The sequence below is a fragment of the Zootoca vivipara genome, chromosome 3 (assembly GCF_963506605.1).
Source record: "Zootoca vivipara chromosome 3, rZooViv1.1, whole genome shotgun sequence".
NCBI lineage: Eukaryota > Metazoa > Chordata > Lepidosauria > Squamata > Lacertidae > Zootoca > Zootoca vivipara.
Window position 1 is genome coordinate 64,376,751 of NC_083278.1, and position 21,439 is coordinate 64,398,189.

Below are 21,439 nucleotides of genomic sequence, written 5' to 3' on the forward strand. Positions count from 1 at the left end.
AATAACATTGTTGCTACTTAGCAAATACATGACTTGTTGTAATCGAATAATAAGAGGGTTAGGTAATGTACCGTATCAGTGAAAAGACTTACTTGTAAAACTGTGAAAATAAGCTTTGTAAATTATAAGCTTGATAAAGCTAAGCTACATTTCAGGAGCTGAATTGCATTTGAAGCCCAGAACAAAAATAAAGCAAAAAAGTGGGGGGGGGGGGTTGGACACCTCCAGCATGTTCACCATCAGATGATTTTGATTTGTTTGGTACACATATGACATGCCTGCTGGATCAGGCCAATGGCCCAACTAGTCCAGAATCCAGTTCTCACAGTGGCCAATTAGATGCCTATGGGCAGCCTGTAAGCCCGTTTGGGGAGATCATTTTGGAGAGATCTTTTTGTTTTTTTGCCACCTTGAACAATTTGGTATCATTACCAAACTTTGTTACCTCACTTCTTACTTCCAACTCTAAATCATTTATAAGCAAGTTAAAAAGCACAGATTCCCATATTGAGCAGGGACATGACTTTCTGCATCCCGTCCACTGAGAGAACTGCCCATTTGTTGCTACTGTCTACTAAGCTTATTCAGGAGTCTTTGGTGGTGTACTTGGTCAGAATCTTTTTGAAAGCTTAATTACAAAAGTTAGCTGAATCACCTTTATCTATATGCTTGCTGCAACTTTCAAATACAGTGGTACCTCGATTTACAAACACAATTGGTTCCGGAAGTCTGTACTTAATCTGAAGCGTACTTAAAGTAATGGAAAGTGGATTAATCCGTCCCAGACGGTCCGTGGAGTACTTAAACTGCAGCGTACTTAACCTGAAGCAAACTTTCCCATTGAAAGTAATGGAAAGTGGATTAATGGGTTCCAGACAGGTCCACGGAGTTATAAAAGAAAACAGGCACATACAAACAAGGAAAATTGAATGGAACCAAGACCCTGCTATAGTACTTTACAGTTCTGGAACTCCCCCTCTCAAAAAGTAAATAAATAAAAGCATAAGCCTGGAAAACTACCTCTCATAAGAGCTTATTACATCTGTAGTAGAACTGTGCGTGCTTATAATTTATGCAGCATTATTTAGGGTATGGAGTGCAATGTATTTCTTACGTCATTTGTTCACACAACTATGTGATTTCGGGGAGTGCGGGGGAAGGACTGCCAAAATGAAGGAGTAGTTATAGGAGGCCTCGAGAATGATTGCAGAGTATGTGGTTCATTTTCAATGGGCTTATTATCTACCAAGTCTTAAACAGCTTGAACCTTGAGAATTATCCCGACTGAAAGTCACAATGACAAAGGCTGGTGCACAGAGAGACAGAGAGCCTTGGTGGTTGCTGAACAAATGTTAAGCTTTTTCTCACCAAACACTTATAGTAGTTGGGGTTAGGGACAAGTGAAATGTTATATTGCAAGCCACATTTTATCTTTTCTTTATTTATTCAAAAGCATCTTCCGAGATTTTAGTGAAAGTATAGCAGGCATGGGAGAGAGGCTCCTTAACTGTTTCTGTCTTCTTCATCAAGCTGCTTTTCTCCCTGCAAATGGAAGATGTGTCATTCTGAGCAGAAAAATAGTCTGAAGGCAAGGGACAGTGCTAAAAACTTGCAGTCTTATTTAAGAGAATAAAATGTTGGAGGAAAAAATACATACACGTGTCTGCATGTAATATGCAGACTGGCCCTTAAGGTTTGAACACAGTTTTATGGTATTATATGTTAAGGAAGGAAAACCCTGTAGTGGCATGATTTTAAATAATTTCAAATCATTCTGCTGGCACTGTGTTAGCAAGTTAGTTGAAGTGATTGCTCAATCAACGAGCAGGGGAGGGGGAAACATGCACATGCAAATCCATCTGGAAAATAGGTTCACCTGAGTGGGTCCATTCCCTTTTTAAATAAGGAGAAATGAACATGTGGGGGTGGAAGTCGACAGTAGAGAAAAGGTAAAGGCCCAAGGGCATAACATGCTGCACCCACTCCTGACTCAACATCTGCACGGGCTGCTGCCAAATCCTGGAGATAATGTAACATTTGACAGAACGTATTTGTGCTGTAAAGAGAAGTGGTGTAATTTAATTCTACTTTAGCTTGGACAGCTCTTAGCATTATTACACTGGGGTTCTACATTGAGTCAAGTAAAAAAAAACCTAGCTTACACTAGTGTAGCTTACACTGATGCAACTCAGAGCACACACAGAACATACAAAAGCCAATCAACCTATTTCAGATCCCTTCAGTCAGCTTTAAAGAGCACAGCTAAAACTACTACAAAAGAGCTTAAAGCATTTAATAATGAATAATCTGATTTGGTAGACAGAGTGCCTGAAGAACTATGGATGGAGGCTTGCAACATTATCAGGAGGCAGCAACGAAAACCATCCTAATGAAAAGGAAATGCAAGAAAGCAAAGTGGCTGTCCAATGAGGCCTTACAAATAGCGGGGGAGAGAAGGCAAGCAAAATGCGAGGGAGATAGTGAAAGATACAGGAAAGTGAATGCGGATTTCCAAAAAAACAGCAAGGAGAGACAAGAGGGCCTTCTTAAACGAGCAATGCAAAGAAAGAGAGGAAAACAATAGAATGGGGAAAACCAGAGATCTGTTCAAGAAAATGGATATTCCAGCTGAACTATTTAAAATATGATGCTGTTAAGGTGCTACACTCAATGTGCCAGCAAGTTTTGAAAACTCAGCAATGGTCAGAGGATTGGAGAAGATCAGTCTACATCCCATTCCCAAAGAAGGGCAGTGCCAAAGAATGCTCCAACTACCACACAATTGCGCTCATTTCACACGCTAGCCCTCGGGCAGCGTCACTGTAGAAAACAGGCTATGCTTAGAATTCTACAAGACAGTCCTAAGCAGTATGTGGACTGAGAACTCCCAGAAGTGCAAGCTGGATTTCGAAGGGGCAGAGGAACCAGAGACCAAATTGCAAACATGCACTGGATTATGGAGAAAGCTAGAGAGTTCCAGAAAAAAAATCTATTTCTGCTTCATTGACTACACAAAAGCATTTTACTGTGTCAACCACAGCAAACTATGGCAGGTTCTTAAACAAATGGGAGTTTTATATCCTCACATTTAAGTACGCCTGAGTAGCTAATATATGTAGAAAGCACTATATTATTTTTGGATGATCCCATTTCACTTAGAAATTGATAGGCATTCACAACCACTGAAGGTCTCTAATAGAAGGAATTCTTTTTTAAAAAATAAAATTGAAAACCAAGGTGTTCGAAATTGTTAAGACTGGTTCTACAATGCAATTTTGTTGCTCCTCACAAGAATATACACTGGTTTGATATACACTGGTTTGATATACACTGGTTTTATTCATCTTGAACAGCCATCCCCAAACTTCGGCCCTCCAGATGTTTTGGACTACAATTCCCATCTTCCCTGACCACTGGTCCTGTTAGCTAGGGATCATGGGAGTTGTAGGCCAAAACATCTGGAGGGCCGCAGTTTGGGGATGCCTGATCTTGAAGCTACAGACACAGTAGGAATAGCCCTTGCATCTGCATGCTCTTCCTCACTAATTAGAAATGAGGTTGAGGGTTCATTAACAGTCATTCTGATACCTATATATATATATATATATATATATATATATATATATATATATATATATAAACTAAAATAGAGAGAGGGGTATTCACCATTTACTGACAGTAATAAGAATTTAAATAAATAGATTAGTAAGTTTGCTGAAGGTCTAAAAATGCATTTTAGCAGATTAAGATATTTTACTTCATTTATCTGCATCCAATTCTTTGAAGTTTTTAGGGAAGTGCTTCAAAAGAGGTCAGTGACATTTTCTGCTAGAAACTAAACCTCCTCTTATTCTAACTTTGAGGGTTGGAATAAAGTGCTTGTTTTATTGGTGTGTGTGTGTGTGTGTGTGTGTGTGTGTGTGTGTGTGTGTGTGTGTTGTTTGTACAGTAATTCACATGCTGTCTACTTGCAATGGCTTTTAAGTACACCTTGTTATTTACATTATTTCAGAATGCTTGAGATTAGTTGGTGTAGCAAAAAAATAAGGGGGGGAAACCAACGTTGACTTCTATTGGCAGAGCTTGAGATGCAAGATGGATCTGTCACTCTGCTCCTACTCAGTCTCACTTAGGATTGTTCTGTCCATCATGTTGATTAACTTTAGCCTCTAGTTCTACCAGACCAACACGAAACTCACACTCCTCCTTCCTATCTTTTTGTGAAGCTGCCATTTGGTCTCAGGTGCTGAAGTGGCTTCAGCTAGCCTTGCTGCTAGCCTCTCACAAACACAAAGGTATTATTGTCTGCTGAGAAGCATCCTTATCCATGTTCAGTGCTTAACTTGAGGATAACTTCAGTGCTTAACTGGGTATCTGAAGCATGCACACGAAATCTCATACCTATGACAAACCTAGTTGGTCTCTAAGGTGCTACTGGAAGGATTTTTTTATTTTGTTTTGAGGAGAAGGTCATTCATGTATTTTTTTTCATCCTTTTTGCTAATTATTGCTCTGGATAGCTAACCATACAACTTTTTTCTTAGTCTAAGAACATCATTTCTGTTTCTCCTTACTCCACTGCATTTCTCTGAAGTGTGTTTGGCAGTGGCTTCAGTTGCTATCTCCATGGAGGAGCCTAGAATACAAAAGCACTCAAATACTAGTTTATCACTCAGCTTAATCTCCTCTCCATAAAAGTTACTTGAGAGGGGAAAGGGAAAATATCATAAATATCATTTGAACAATGGCTCTTGACTACTGCTGATGTTGTAGTATAAATAGTTATGTAGCTGTAGTTTCTCTAACTCTGAGCCACATGGAAAAATTAAATTGCATCTGTGGTTGGAGTGCACTGAGGAAAAAATACTTTAAAAACCGTACAGCACTCTCCAAGGATTTTGCAGCATGAACTATATATATATTAAAAGCATTTTTCGTCTCATGACATAAAAAACATTCACGTTGTCAAAACAAAAAGCTTTCTAGTCTGTAATGACAATGTAGGAGCCCATTTTATAGTAAATTTTATATTCTGACTGGAACAGTAGACTTGAGCCATCTGCTGAAAAGGGGTACTATTTCAGCATGTTCTGTTTCAGAATGTATTTTTGCTGCCATTTTGTACATTAGATCTCAAAGATACTTTAAACACATTTACCCTTCTTTTTGGATTGAATGCAGATGTCCCAGTTCAGTGAGCATAAAAATATTATGCACTTGGATCTGATTGTAGAGCAGGAGATACAGTAAGCCAATGCTTAGGAAGCCTAGGTGTGTCAGCTTTCTTGCATAACCAGCACAGCTGTCCAGCGTGCTAGAAAGCCAGCCTGGATCCACTCAACATCAACCGCACCCTTTCCTCATTCAGCTCCTCCCCAGAGCCCTTAGGCAAGGAGAAGCCAATCTGTAGTTTTCCAGTTGTTGGACTACAACTCCCATCATCATTAACCATTGCCATGCGGCGGATAGAAGTTACAGTCCAACATCGGTTGCCCATCCCTGCTGTTTTCTTACCTTGTCACTCTGTGTTGCATGGGTGTGTGTGTGTGTGTGTGTGTGTGTGTAGTGCCTCAGTTAGGATTCAGTAGATGTGACACCACTTCCTCATGCATCTCTTCTCCCAGCCAGTCTTCTCTGATTAGCTAATGAATCTGAAAGACCCTCCCACACACAGTTTTCCAACTCCTGCTGTACGTAAAGGTTGAACGGTTGAACAAAGAACATCTTCAGCCCTATCTTTCTGTGCTTGTTCATAATAGCAGATACACAGGATGAAACTTTTCAGCTAACCCAATAAATTCTTCCAGTATATTTTCTCATGCATCTGATAAACCTTTCTCAGGCATCACAAATTCACTTGTCAGCCTGAATTTGTGTTGCCCATTCTACAAATCTTAACAACAACAACAAAAAAACAACATTTTAAAAATCAAACAAATTAGAGAACAGCATATAGGATCAGTCACAGGTGACTCTAATAAGGGCTAATCCTTGCTGTCACTCAATTTGTATTTTTATAGTTTTAATTCCCCTGTATCTGAGAGCTTTTCTAGTTGTTCTGCAGCTGTGCCTTATGAAAACCCAACTTTCCCACTGAATTGGATCTTCTTAGATGTGTGAAAGATTTGAAAAGAGCCATTTTAAAACAGTATACTCTCTAGTCAATATAGGTTTTACTGATGCTAAATGTAAAGATCAATTTGTCAGTTGTGAACTACGAACATTTAAACTTGTATTTTTGTCTCCATGCCACTATTAAACAGAACAAGTATATTTAAATCCAGCCAATTTCTTGTCATCTTATGAATATATATTTATATTTATATATTTATTACAGGTAGGGACCCAGGTGGCGCTGTGGTTAAACCACTGAGCCTAGGGCTTGCTGATCAGAAGGTCGGCGGTTCGAATCCCTGTGACGGGGTGAGCTCCCGTTGCTTGGTCCCAGCTCCTGCCAACCTAGCAGTTCGAAAGCACGTCAAAATGCAAGTAGATAAATAGGAACCGCTACAGCGGGAAGGTAAACGGCATTTCCATGTGCTGCTCTGGTTTGCCAGAAGCGGCTTTGTCATGCTGGCCACATGACCTGGAAGCTATACGCCGGCTCCCTCGGCCAATAATGCGAGATGAGCGCGCAACCCCAGAGTCGGTCACGACTGGACCTAATGGTCAGGGGTCCCTTTACCTTTACCTTTACAGGTAGGTAGCCATGTTGGTCTGCCGTCAAAACAAAATAAAAAAATTCCTTCCAGTAGCACCTTAGAGACCAACTAAGTTTGTCTCTAAGTTGCTACTGGAAGGAATTTTTCTATTTTATTTTTATTTTATATATTTATTAGAAATCCCCCTGTGAAATTTTCTCCCAAGTATGTGTCCATAGGAGTGCAGTCATAGATCCCAGTGTAAATAAAATAGTCAAATTTAACTCCTTTTTTAATCAGTGGAACATAAGCTAGCCCCATTGATTTCAATGGGGTCCAGCAGGAGTTAACTTTTTATTTAATACGATTTGTACACTAATTAGCAAAACCTCTAAGTGGTTTACATAAACATCTTTATCTCCTTTTCTTTAATCTTCACTTGCTTTTTCTTTTGAGCCCCATATCTTAATGGGATGATAATTTTTTTTGCCTGTCATTGACAACAGATGGATTTTTAAAAAGTATTATGAAACGTAAGGAGAGAATTGCATACAATATTTGGGTTAGTAATGGATTGCCATCTTGAATCCATTTGCTGTTACAATCCTTTTTTTCTTTTTGATGAAAAGCTGACCTTTCAATATATTTTTTTAAAAAAGCAACCACTTGTATGTTGGTGTCTGATAAGTTATTTGGCATATTTGGCATTCTCCCAAATTTTGTTTAAGATTCCTTTTGTTTGCCACATGGAATATATAGCAGTTAATAGAAGCTCAGTTTCCAGAGCATGTAGGTCACCAGTATTTTTTTCAGTGTTATGTCCAAATCAGTCTCTTACACAGAGATGAAAGAACTGTATGCAGCCACAACTTTGTTTGGCCAAGACCTGTTCAGTTTAAAAGCAGTTGCTTCACCTGAGATTGAGCTATGTGTACTGCTTATGACATTCCCATTTCTTGATCCAAGCCAAGCGTTGAGAATGCTCTGACCTAAGCAGAGGTCCACCCCAGAACTTATTGTAGGCAGGCAGAGGTGGGGGGAATTCTAGAAGGAAGGAACATAAGTCTGCATGTAGCTATAAGAGGGAAGGAACTCTGAAGTTAGCCTGTTCATCTACCAAGCATAGGCTGAGCCAAAATTCTTATTTTTAAGGGTCTCAGACTCTGAACCCAGCATAACCTACCTTCATAGATTTTTTAGTTTGAATACAGTAATTACTGTTCTTATCTCTAGTTAATTTATGTTATCTTTAAGGCTTTTGCTAGCAAGTTTGCTTACTGGGGTCATGTTTTCATGTTGAAAACTGCTTGCGACATTTCAAGTCTTTCGAATGAAGCAGATTAAATGATATTGCAACTTCTGAAAATGTAGTATAAATAACGGAAACAGCTACATTTTTGTGGAAATAATTACACTGATATGTCTCATAAGCCCTTCCATTAGAATCATAGCTGCCAAGTTTTCCCTTTTCTCGCGAGGAAGCCTATTCAGCATAAGGAAATTTCCCTTAAAAAAGGGAGAACTTGGCAGCTATGATTAGAATAACCCCTTTCACTCAGAAGACACTGAACACAGAAGCTTTAACAGTTTCACACCAGACGTTCCACGAGACATTTTAATTAACAAACATCTTATTTACAACTGCTGACTATGTTTGCATTTAATTTACAAGAGCTGATTGATATGCATGTCTGTTCACTAGAGATACACACTCAGTTACTTCTTATACCATCCGTAATTTAACTTTTCATCACGCTTTCTAATACTGAACTAGGTTTTCCTGAAGCGTTAGCTTCATAGCCAAAACAGGGGAAACAAGTTAGCTATGGGGAAAACCCTGTGTGTGTGTGTACATCTTATTGGTGCTCGTGACAGAACCTCAAGCATAGCCACACCCTTCTCAGGACCAGCTCTGTCTCGAAATCTCCCCATGCTCTTCCGGCTTGGAAAAAGCCAGTGCTTCTTTTTTCAGGGGGTCCTTAAGGGTACGCAGGACTGACACCTTTTTTGTTTTTTGGTTAAAGAGTATGGCACTTAACTGTAACCACTTCATGGTGAGTACCATCACCATGGTACTCATTTTTCTAGAAATGTCCCTCAATAGCACCAAGCTTAAAGGTGAGGTAAAGTCAGCTCCTCCAGCAGCTCTCAAACTCCAAGAACTTTTCAGATCATGAATCTATTCCCCTTGCCATGCTGACAGAAGATGGGCAGGCCAGGGAGCACCAATACTATTGGCTCCCGGTAGGCCTGAGAGGACTCTGGCACTTGGCATGTTATATAATGTGTTTGCTTTGGGTGACTTGGCAGAAAGGCAGTATAGAAACTCCAGAAATAAATGAATACATAAAATCATATTTTTATAGAAGGAAAATAAGTTCCTATAGGGAAGGCTCCAACCTATAAGAAAATAATATCCCTGCTGGAGGAGGCCAAAGACCCATGCAGCCCCGCGTCCTGACCTCACAAGCAAAACATGAGCACAGCAGCATGCTCCCCAAGGCAACACCCCCCCCAAACCCCAGAAAATAGATGCCTATGCTTCTTTTATCTCTTTACTAATACATCTGCTACAAACATGATTCAAAATCCTCTGCAACATTTGGTTGCAGGCCCCTACTTGTATTAGTCGAAACCTAAATACCAGGCTGACAAATGCAATGTAAAATTTAAAGGGGAAAGTTTCAAAGGGCAATTGTAGTGGGAGACAGGAATTCATTAACAAGTTTGATTGCATTTCCTATAGTTTATTTAAGAACTGTGTGTTAAAGAGTAATTTTCCTTCCATTTGGTTGTGTATTGTATTAAGATGTGTTTAGTTCTCCAGCAGTAAAGATGTTGTTGCTTTCTCTTCATCTTTGGTGCTCACCTTGTTAAATGCAATGTATCCTTGGGCTTGGCTGATTAAATAAAATATACTGATCTTTCTTTCTGCTGAGCAAGCATTTCTGGACCAATGCCTTAATCCAGCTGTTGTGGTTGTGCACATAAAGCCTCCCAAGAAAAGCCATTAGCACTCCCAGAAACTATTTGGAAGAAGTAAGGGTATTGGATTTTATCTCTATCCATGCCCTTTTTCTTGCAAAACACCTGATTCGTGTGATTACCCAAAGCACCCATAGTAGCTTTTTACATATTACTATTATTTATTTATTTATTCATTTATTTATTTACTGTACTTTATTAAATCATCTTCCACACAAGTCTCAAGTCTATTGAATCATCTTCCACATAAGTCTCAAGCCAATTTACAGAAAAACAACTAGAAGTTGCTTTGAAAACAATAAAGATGGGTTTATAAACAATATAAAATAAACACCTAAGGCAAATACATTTTAAGCTAACTGAAAAAGGTTGTTGAAACAAATAAGTTTTCAGTTGTTTTGGGAAAGTACAACTATAATCCCAACAGAGAGTATGTTCCAAAAAAACAGGGCCTGCCACACTGGAAGTCTCTAAAATGCAACTGAGCATGCTCAAAAATGCAAGGTAGCATGGTCAGCTGCAGCAATGGAAGCATGTGCCCTTTTACTGCCCACAGTTGAAATCATATTTCACAGTGCTAGAATACAAGGGAGATCTAAATAGTGAACAATTAATCAGACACTGTGAATGTGTGATTTAACACCCAAAAGAGTTATAAAGCCTGTGTCTAGCAATGGCACATTTTTGTATGTTTGGAGAAAACTACATTGGAACTGAAGATACCCAGAGATCCAAAGCAAGAGAGCAAGATCAGTTTCTCCCCCAGTAGTCAATACCTTGACCCTGTCTATATTTGCTGTCACAAGAAACCTGAGCAGACGTTATGGGGTCCCACCTCATTGATAAAATGTAGGTGCTTATAATGTGGCAAAAATATAAAAGGAAACTCCCAAACTAAGGCCCTCTAAGATGGCCAAAGGAAGGGTGATATGTGTCCTTGTATTTCTACTTTTATTTGGGAAAAATATTTAGGTATATCCTAGATCTAAAAACATTGCATTCAATTTATTAGCAATTCTGACCCCTACATCAAAGACAGATAACTAAATGTTATGCATATAGATATGGGATTATTTTTACTACATTTTTGTCCTCTGTATATCAACAATTACAACAATTGCCACAGTAAGTTTGAAACCTCCCAGAAGTCAATGATTTGGACTCCAGTTTTGTAATGCTATTTGTGTTTCCTTAAAAATGAAATAATTCTGTTTCTGTTTCCCAATTTGTTTATATTTAGAATTTTAAAGCAATATCTAACGCAAGTTGAAATTATTATTATTACAAATGAATTATGCTGTCAAATCAAGTAAAACCAGGTTCTAGCATATCCATAAGTATTGTCATATATTTCATTTAATTATATATTTGTTCAGCAAGAAGCGAACCTGAGTGTTTATTTGGTACATGTAAAGTAATTGGGATGTAAAGATTATTGTGAGTTTGTAAGTGGGATGAGGTCAGTTCTAAAGCTTCCATAATTTATTATTTGGTGTATGTAAAAGAATTTGGGTGTAAAGGTTGTTGTGAGTTTGAAAGCATGATGAAATCGGTTATAAAGGTTCCATTATAATAAGTGCAAGTTATAATTATACTTGTAGAGGCACAAGGTGAGAGAGCAATATAAAAGATCAGCTTGATGAAAAGAATTTAGTGAAGTGAGTGAATGATGGAAAGCTCTATTAGTTTATTTCAGCATAGCTGGAAGCTTTAAATTTATTAATTGTGTGTCACAGTTATATTAAGGTTTGTTTTGGTTTGATTTCTATCCAGATCTGTTATAAAGCAGTATGGCTGGAGTAAAGCAGTACGCTCAGTTGGGATCAGAGCGCAAAGAAGCTATGCATCATTGCCACCATTTGCTATAATCTGTTATGTTACTGTTAGAAGGGAATTAAAATGTTTCTTTTATAATGGCATATGAGTACACAAAAGTTTCTAGCTTATAAAGCAGTGAGTCATTGAGAGGCGTTCCCCTGCCTCTTGCCGCTCCTGCAATGGAGAAGGGCATGAGGTTCTACAAGAAACATTTTTCAAAGTTCCCTGCCCGCCTGGTGGCAAAGTTGGACAAGGGAATGCCTCTCACTGACCCAGTGAGGGGAGGCCTTCCACAGAGCTTTGCTGCTGGTCCCTTTCTGCCGCTGGGATGAGGGAGACCAGCGGAAAGCCTGGGCAGTGGAACGTTGTGTCTCCCTGCTGCTGAAGCCTCCCTTACCTGAATTGCTTCTGTGGTGGTAGGGCAGTGGGGACACTCGTGGGAGTGTCACCTCCTCAATTTCCACCACCTGAGGCAGTTGTCTCATCCTGCATCATAGATGGGCTGGGTCTGCTCTGAGAGAAGGAGGGGAAACCAGTCACACTTGCAGTCAGAAGTCCCAGCTGAGATTCTTCCACCAAAACACAGCTCACCTGATGGACAGTTGCATAGCTGCTGGCAATCCATATTTCCTCCCACACTCCAATTCAAGTAGTTGAAAATAAAATGTGATGTTATTGTGTTAGTATTTTTACACACACACACACACACACACACACACACACACACACACACACACACACACACCATTTGTTGCTGTTTGCATAGCATTTCACACAAGGAGATGTTGTTCAATAGCGTTCACATACCTCTCCACAATACATTGCCTGGGCTTGAGACCTAAGAGGTTTGCCTTTCAGAACAGAGTGACAAAGTCGTGCCCTCCAGTTGTTGTGGACTCCAGCCTCAGCCCAGATGGCAAATGGTAGAAGTGATGGGAGTTGTAGCCCAAAAACATACGGAGTTGGTCACCATGGCTTAGATCTAAAAAGAGAAAGTTGCTCATACAACAGATCACTCTCATATTCAACACCCCCTGCAATCTCTTACACTCACAAAGCAACATCACCACTCTGGTTGGTCAAGAGCAGGGTTCCCCAAACTAAGGCCCGTGGGCCGGATGTGGCCTGTGAGGCTCTTTTATGCGGCCCCCGGTGACCCTTGCTGCCCGCACTTAACAGCGCGGTGCGTTGCGGCTGCCCACTTCCGGGTGGCTGGAGCGTTGGAAACAGCTTGTGCGCATGCACAAGCGTCATTTCCGGCGCACTTCCGGGTTAGAAGATCATCGAAAATACCTTGCATGCATGCGCAAGCGTCATTTCCGGTGCACCTCCGGGTCGGAGGAGGCCCATGTGAATGTGCACAAGATGTTTCCGGCGCTCCTCCAGCCCGGAAGTGCACCGAAAATAGCACACTCCTGTGCGCTTCCCCCGCCCTCTGGCCCACCGCACAATCGGTGCAGCGGGCACTGGCCCAAAGCCGGGTAAGTTTGGGGACCCCTGGTCAAGAGCCCCTCCTTGATGTGTTATCTTGTGGGAGGCTGCAGTGGGACAACGGAATTGTCAAGAATTGGGTGGCAGTGCACATGGTGCTCCTGCTCACACAAGCTGCCTCTACCCAGTTGTTCATTATTCTCTCTCCCACTGACATGACTCATATTATATGGGGAGACTTGGGGGGGGGGCAGAGAGGCTTCAGGTAGAAGGAAGGGGTAAGCAGCCCTCTCCTTGTGCAACCTTTCTTAGTGGAGATGATGTGCCCTCCAGTCTGTCATAAGTTGAAAGCTGCCCTATGCTACTGGTTGACTTTATATAATAAATATAGTACCGTAAGTTAGTAAGAAAGCAAATAAGTGCACAGTGCAAAGTTCTGCAGAGTTCCATTGCACAATGATACCTCATGTAACCTTTGCCATTAATTACATTTCTGCAAGCTTCTTTATTCATGATGCTTACATTGTTTTAATTAATACTCTAATGCAGGGGAGCCTAACCCCCAGTTTGAGGGCCTTATCTCTTACCACCCCGACAGCAATATTTTTGGGTTGTATAAAACACCACCAATTCTGGTGGCAGTGACAAAAAAGAAAGAAAAGGGCTGATAAAATGCTAGGGTGATTTGAGGCCAACACTCTGATGGGGATACAAATGGTCACCAGAATGATATTGATGAGAGGAGAGGAGGTGGTAATGATGAAAAGGGAGAAGTGTATAACTCCCTTCCACAGCTGATCTGCACAAATCGGCTGAGGAGAGCAGGCTGTGTGACTTTGTTTATGTCTGTCTGCAAGTCTTCCTGTATGTATGTGTATGCAAGAGTGTGGGGCAGCTACACCTTCGTGTGGCCACATCCACCACTGGTCAAGTCCCTGGAGGCAAATGGAAGCGTTGGCCAAGGGTGAATCTTACCCTCAAGCCAAAACAGTCTAGCCAGTGTCAGTGCAGTACATGCAAGTCTCAATTAATTTCATTCTTGGGGTACCAGCTATTTCTCTGAGAACCTTTTATAACTGATGCTATATTTTAGGCATTTCTGCCCCCCCCCTTTTGCATGCAGGGTATTTGATAGTGGTGATGTCAAATGTATCATTTGCAGTTTTTTAGAAAAAGCAGACTAATACTTTTTCCACATGGCTCTGTAGCTACGTAACTTATTTTTTCATCCTGAAAGATGTGTTCCCAAAAATGCTCATTGTCTCATGGGTGATAACAGGGAGATGGTGATGAGTGATTGATTTTGTTTTTTACTCTGGTACAGCTGTTGGTTTGATCACATGCCAAGCACTAAAAACAATTGTGATTTATCCGATGGAGAGAGTAAGGAAAGATAGCATAGCTGTGTGCCACAGTTTTAATAGATTGGAATCTGCACAATTGATCAGTTCAGCCATTTTTGGGGGGGTGGGCAGGCGGGTAGGAATAGGAGGTCATGTGTAAGTGTCATCTGGAAAAGGAATACACAACCTGCAGCATTCGTAACAAGAGGTATGACTGTATTAGTATTACATTATTTTGAGTTTTGAGTAAACTACCCAAAGCTAGTTGTTAATGAGTATTCACTTAATCTTTAATCCTAACCCACTTCACTGGAAGTAAGCCCCATTGAATTCAGAAGAACTTACTTTTGAATGGATGTTTGGTTGTACATTTTGTCTACTGTGTCTCTTATTTAGCAATGGCAATTAAGTTTAGCAACTTAATACTTAGAGAAAAAACTGTATACAACAAAGCCATGTAATAGCTTTTGGCCAGTATGAGCAGAATAATAATAATAATATCTTCATATAGATATTAAAAAGCATGGGGGAGAGAACGGAACCCTGAGACACCCCACAAGTGAAAGCCCAGGGGTCTGAACACTCACCCCTCAACACCACTTTCTGGACACGGCCCAGGAGAAAGGAGTGGAACCACTATATAACAGTGCCCCCAGCTCCCAGCCCATCTAGACGGTCCAGAAGGATGTTATGGTCAATGGTGTCAAAGGCCGCTGAGAGATCCAGCAGAACTAGGAAACAGCTCTCACCTTTGTTCCTAGCTCGCCGGAGATCATTGACCAGTTTCAGTCCCATGGTGAGGCCTGAATTCCGATTGGAAGGGATCCAAATGGTCCACATCCTCCAGGCATGCTTGGAGTTGTTTAGCAACCACTCGCTCAATCACCTTGCCCAAGAATGGTAGATTTGAGACTGGGCAATAGTTGGCCATATTGGCCATATTGGCCGGGTCTAAAGATATTTTTTTAAGAAGCGGTTTAATCACCATCTCTTTCAGCGGGTCTGGAAGGCTCCTTTGCAGAGGGAAGCATTCACCACCCCGCAGAGCCACCACCTACCCAGCCCTTCCCGGCTCGATTTTATTAGCCAGGATGGGCAAGGATCAAGGAGACAGGTGATCGGTTTCACTCGTCCAAGCAGCCTGTCCTCATCCTCGGAGGTAACAGATTGGAATTGATCCCATGTAACATGACTAGACAGGATTCTAGCACTCCCGCCTCAGCCCTGCTGCTCCCACAGTGGAGTCTACCTCCTTCCGAATCTGAGCTACTTTATCTGCAAAAAAAACTTTGCAAAAACATTGCAGGAGATCTTGGGGTCCCTACCAGGCCCCGGTGACAAAGGTAGTTCTGATAGATTATGAACCACCTGAAAATATATTTACTGATCACATAGAATAAAGCTTTAGCTTAAAGTCAGGATCCTTCCTTTCATTTGCAGCTGTGCTTTGATTACTACGACTTCTCGTCTCAAATCAGCTATCCTGTTCTGTTCAATCACATTTAAGCTCATGTATTTGTGCGTATGTGTGTTAAAGTATCTTTGACATCCTGCAGAATTGTATAACAAATCTGATGCTGGACATAAGACTAGACATATAATAGCTCTAAGTCCTTTATGTGGAAACAATGTTTTATTGTGACCAGTGCGATTTATTTCTGTAATCTAGACTTTCATGTACACAGGACATACTCTGACATTTCCTAATCTATACAGTGGTTGTTGCCTTATGAAAGAGAACAGAAGCATGTGTGTTGCAGAGGATGTGACTCCAGTCCCTGGGTTTTAGTTGTTTTATGATTAGTAATTATTATGTTAAAAAATTAAAACTGCCTTGGGTGCCTTGGCAAAAAGGTGCTGTGTAAATTCAATAAATAAATATAATATCCGTTAAGAAGAATAATTATTATATAATAACTGTAGTAGTAAAATGTGACATCCTTACTGTAAACAATTATATAGGTATAAGTACCAGAGATCAGGGCCAAGTGAGATGAGGCAGTTGCCTCCGGTAGCAGATTTAAACCTGAGGAGTGTGCCTCGTTCCACCCCCCTCCACTGCATCCCACCCCGATTGCAGTGGCAGTAGGGCAGAGCAGGAGGAGGCTGTGGTGTGCTGCTTGGGCCTGGATCTGCTGCCTGAAGCAACTGCCCCTCTCTGGCCTCCTTTTCACCTTTCTTTTCTTGGACTGTCTCCATGTGGTAAGCAGGGTAGCGAGTGGAGGCGGCGGCAGTGATTTGGGCAGGGCGGGATGTGTGTGTGTGGCCTTAAGCGACAAGTGTATTATTTCGCCACCTGATTTAGCTCATTGTTCCTCTGATGCTTCTGTAGTGTGTTTAACCTGTGTGGCTACAAGAGGAAAACCCACAAATTCCTCTGCCAGGGGACTATAGAATTGCTCCCCAAACTTTGTTTATGATAGTATGTAGCTTATGAATTGGTAGTGAAATTTAATGACTGCTGCAATTTTAAATTAAGTATACAACATAAAGTCATGCTCAGAGTGAAATTAATGGATTTAAGTTGCAGCAAATTCTTCTTTTTTAATTAATTTTTATTACTTTTCCATACATCACAAAACCACCAAAACCAATACGACAAAATAAATACAGATACAAAATTAAGTACCACATTTTTCTTGTCTATTTTTACATTCTTCTTTCTCCCCCCCAAAAAAAGAAAAGAAAAAGAAAAAGAAATATACCATTGTGACTTCCTGTCATTACCCATTGCATATACTTTCTCTTTCAGTTGAATGTACTCAAAATATTTGCCTTTCCTATAACCATTTATCTAATACATTCTGTAACACTATCTCTCCTTCCTTTAATAATTCAGCTTCGTATTCTTCCTTGATCACTCGAATGCTAGCATGGAAACAGTAGGATATGTTTCCACTCGAATGCTATCACTCGAATGCTAGCATGGAAACAGTAGCAAATTCATAGGATATCATCCAATGTAACTAAAACAGTAGGTGATATCCAACTAAGTCACACTCAAAATAGACCCATTGGTTTCAGCTGTCTACTGTACGTATGACTAACACAGAATACTAGTGTACATAGTCTTTATTTTCTATGGACTCTGATGTAGTAAATATTTTTTAATCAATTCTTATTAGATTTTCACTTACAAATCAATCATATCAAACCAATTATTCCAAATTATACAAATATATATCTATTAAACCAAATATTATGCCAGATTATAAACATTTTACTTCCCCATGCTTCAAATTCTGAGGGTTCTGAGTATCGATAATGGCTGCCATTCTAATCAAAGTTCCAAGTTCTTTCCAAACCTTTTAATCCAACATAGTCCAGATCTTTCCAACAGCCTCTGAAATGTTTTCAGGTGAGATTTACCACAAAGCCTATGTTTTCTGTCCAGCTTCCCCATAAATCCTTGCATTCTCCTTCCATACTGGAATATCTTCCAAGCTGCGCCGTTTGTCACGGACCTATGCCCATTTAAAGATTCAATAAGTCATGTCCAGGCTTCTGCTTGTTAATTCCTCCGGTCGCGGATTTGCAGTCTTTCCAGGCAGGTTCAGCCAAATCCAGATATTAACACACATCTTATAACAAACCTATGGCTCCCCCGCCCTTTGACTGCTTTTCACTCCCCAGCCTCCATTTTTAGCGAGCTCAATTAAAAGTGCGTCACAAGTCAAAAATCTTCTTAAAATCATCCACAAAGAATTTTAACAAGCTCCAGCCGTTGATATAACCACCCTAGGGAAGCTTTCATCTTATAGGTTTATCTAAACAAATTCAAATAAATCCTCTATTGTATATATTTCAATGTCTACACAGTTTATATTTTTATAACTTCTCGCTTGTTCTAGGTACTTTAGACAATCCATCCAGGGAAGGTGTTAAGTGTAATCTTGAAACATAAAAATGTTTCTGTTCGGTCCAACGTAGTATTTTCTTTAATACAATATTTCCTCGACTCTTTTATCATTCAAAGGCTGGATTTTCTGGCAGTGTCCTCCTCCTCTTCATTTGAAGCATGTCCATGAATTTAAATCCAATTATTCCTCTTAAATCATGGACTCGTGCACGAACAGGGTGGTCTCCAGGAGTTCCGACCCCCACGGGTGCTTGGCCCAGGCCCCCACCCCCACCCCCCGAAGGTCCAGAGTGGGTTAAGGGGCATCCGCGGGCCAGCGGCCCCTCCCATCATCCTGGGAGGGTGGGGAGACTGCCTACTCCCCAAAGCAGCCGCCAAATTTTCCCATGGGAGTTGGGAGAGATGTTACGGGTCAGCCATTTCTCCCGATGAGCACGAGTGGAAGCTGTAGTAAATATATTTTGATATAGTACAGACTGAAGAATTAAAATGTCAAGACATTTCTAATTCCTAGGTGACTAGTTTATAAATAAAATAAATTATAATTCTGAACAATACTTTTTTAGGTGTTATGTGGTCTGTCGCTAAATCACGTAGTGTCTTCTGCTTAATAGGAGGAATTTTATTTATTTTGTTTATTTAGTACAAGTCAACAGACTTGTTCTTGGTATAATCTGATAGTAGCTTCTTAAACACACACACACACACACACAACTTACCTTTGCTAACATATAATGAATGATAGAGGGCTGGGTCTGATGAGACCAAGGCCTCCAACAAGCTCACTTTCAGATCCCTGACCTGAATGAAGAACAAACAGTTCTGTCATAAAATTGTTTCTTTGTGTGCTGTACCTTGTCCTGTTTAGCTGTGTGTAGAAGGAGGACTGGCTAGGATCAGCTCTGTGTTTTCAATCCACATCAAGGCTTCAGTAGCATAGGATTTTTGTTTTTATTTCAAATAGGAAATACAAAATTCTCAAGGGAACACTAGTACACATCCAGTACACACATGATGAAAAGCTATACTCCTTTTCTTAGATCAGGAAGTAGGTCAAGAGCAAGTGACAGGAGCTTATTTTATGTATTTATCTGATGCATATCTACCTTGCCTTTCAGGACACGCCACCTTACAGAAAAATATAAAAATCTATAAAAACTCAAAAGACAGCTCTACTATAAAATAAGATTTTGAATATAAAAACCAGCAGTTTCATTTCCCCCCAGCACAATTTGATACAAAATACTGTCTGCCGCAGTTAAATGTTTTTCCAGCATGACAAATTAATTAAACACAGGCTGGGTTGTTGTTTTTAAATAGAAATGTTTTTAACCTCAAAGCAATGATAAGGTCTGCTGTGGGGCGAGAAATGTGGGGCCACCATTGAAAAGGCAATGTCCCTCATGCCAACCAACCAGCAAGAAATGTAAAGTAAAACATTATAGAAGCTTATGAAAGCATTGTGTTTTAGGGGTATCTGTGAAAATTGTCACTCTAATGTCAATTCCCTATGATTTTTACAGGTCACAATGATTACATGTGTCCTGCTACTAACCAGTGCACTATTGACAAGAACAGGAGGAAAAGTTGCCAGGCTTGCAGGCTCCGAAAATGTTATGAAGTTGGAATGATGAAAGGTGGTATGTATCCAACCATGTAGAAATGTTTCTTAATTAACTTTCATCTCCATTGTATAACACACAGTTCTTAAGGAGAGTGGCAATTAATTTTATGAAATTGAAGTTTTAAAAAGAAAACAAAGGACTAGGATTTTAGGGTTCATTTACTTCTATAAATCATGGCTCTTTGGTCAAGACTACTAATGAATTTTATGTTATCCTGTAATATCCTAGACAGGAACTGAAGTGCCAGAAGCAGAGATGAGCAAATCTTAGTTTCTCAATTTTATGTTTGCACTTTAAAAAAGTAATCACAACAATTAATTAGCATGTTAGTGTACATTTCTTCTAGTATACATATTCTTACACAATCTTACTTAATGTACTTATTTTTCAATGAATATTCCTAATAGCAATGCATGTTTTTGTGTTATTTTCATTAACACAGTACAGTATATGAATTAATATGCATTTGCCCCTTTAAAATCCACACGGGGTGGGGGGGTGGGGATCTGCATCACAAAATTTAGAGAGGTGCAAATTTCAAAGGATTTCCCAAGCTGTATTTCAGTTTGTGCATTGTTTCAGGAAGAGCAAAATAGGAAGTTTTATATTGAAATGTGATCAGAACTAATTTTATTCCGCAATTCTGTAATGAAGGCTGCAATCTACTTTTAGATGGACAAGTGTTCTTGATCAAAAGCAGTTTCAAAAAAATAGTAATGAATGAAATGGAAATTAGTATGGACTTCTGGCCAGTTCATACAATCCTTTGAATTTTAGTTGAACTGTGGTACATAGCAGCTGGCTACTTGTATTGAATGGAAATTTGTTTGTGTGCCGAAACAATTGAGTTGACTGATTAATCAACTGCTGAGCTGCAACATGTCTGTTCTGACAAAAAATGGGTCATTAGGGGAGTAAAATACTAAGCACATTATTTTACAGTACATAATGAGGTGATTACAGTAAACCAGTTCACTGAATTTTTCAATCAACTTGGAAAACACAGGAATGAGCTAATGAGTAGTACCTGCTTATCTGCACCATACCTACATATGTTGTAGGTATTTCTCATCCATATGTTGTTTCATTTGCATATTTAATAAAATATCACACAGTGTAAAAATTAGATATATTTTTGCAACAAGTTTTCCATTATGGCTGGTTGCCAGACTATATTATATGAGTGATCAATATTCATTAATTGCAAGGTTTTCCAGGTTCTGGCTAGTACCATTCTAGGTGCTGTTAATAAATAGGTTAGTACTTCTTAATTGGTCAATATATAAACTACATAAATTAAGTAAACCTTACTTAGCCTTAGCCTTCCCTTGCTTCTATTTCACAGTATTTGTTATATATTTTTTGTATTTTTGTAGCATTTCTCCCTAAAAGGATGCACCTAATAGCGAAACATCACACAGAGCCATCGTAACTGGGGGTGTGAGGAGAGCAGTAGAGATGATCCACTATTTCTAAAGCTCTACCAGCTTACCCCAGCCAGGGCAGGAGGTGGGAGGGAAACTTTGTTAGAAAATAAAATAAATTTCTAAGACCTTCCTTTTAGAGAGTTTGGCTAGTCTTGATTGATTAGCTGTTGCTTCATAATGATTATATTGATGCAAATGTGAAGAATTTTACTCCCCTCTGTTCTTCTTCAGAACAGTTTACTGACATATCAGACCTATTCTTGATCTTGTCGCTTGTTTTCAATTATACTCTGATGACAATTTATTATAC

The 21,439-nt window shown here is 39.8% G+C and overlaps 1 protein-coding gene and 1 long non-coding RNA gene across 13 annotated transcripts in view; both read left to right on the top strand.

Moving 5' to 3' along the window:
• ESR1 (estrogen receptor 1) overlaps positions 1-21,439 on the top strand; it is a 198,715-nt gene that overhangs the window by 111,029 nt on the left and 66,247 nt on the right. For all 12 annotated transcript variants that reach the window (XM_035108734.2, XM_035108740.2, XM_035108736.2 and 9 more), the window contains one exon: positions 19,601-19,717. In XM_035108734.2, the coding sequence (XP_034964625.1) occupies positions 19,601-19,717 (117 nt within the window). The remainder of the gene's footprint in view (positions 1-19,600; positions 19,718-21,439) is intronic.
• Positions 5-18,770, top strand: LOC132591899 (uncharacterized). The gene is made up of 2 exons (XR_009557352.1): positions 5-6,337; positions 6,700-18,770. It is a non-coding gene; the product is annotated as an uncharacterized LOC132591899 (long non-coding RNA).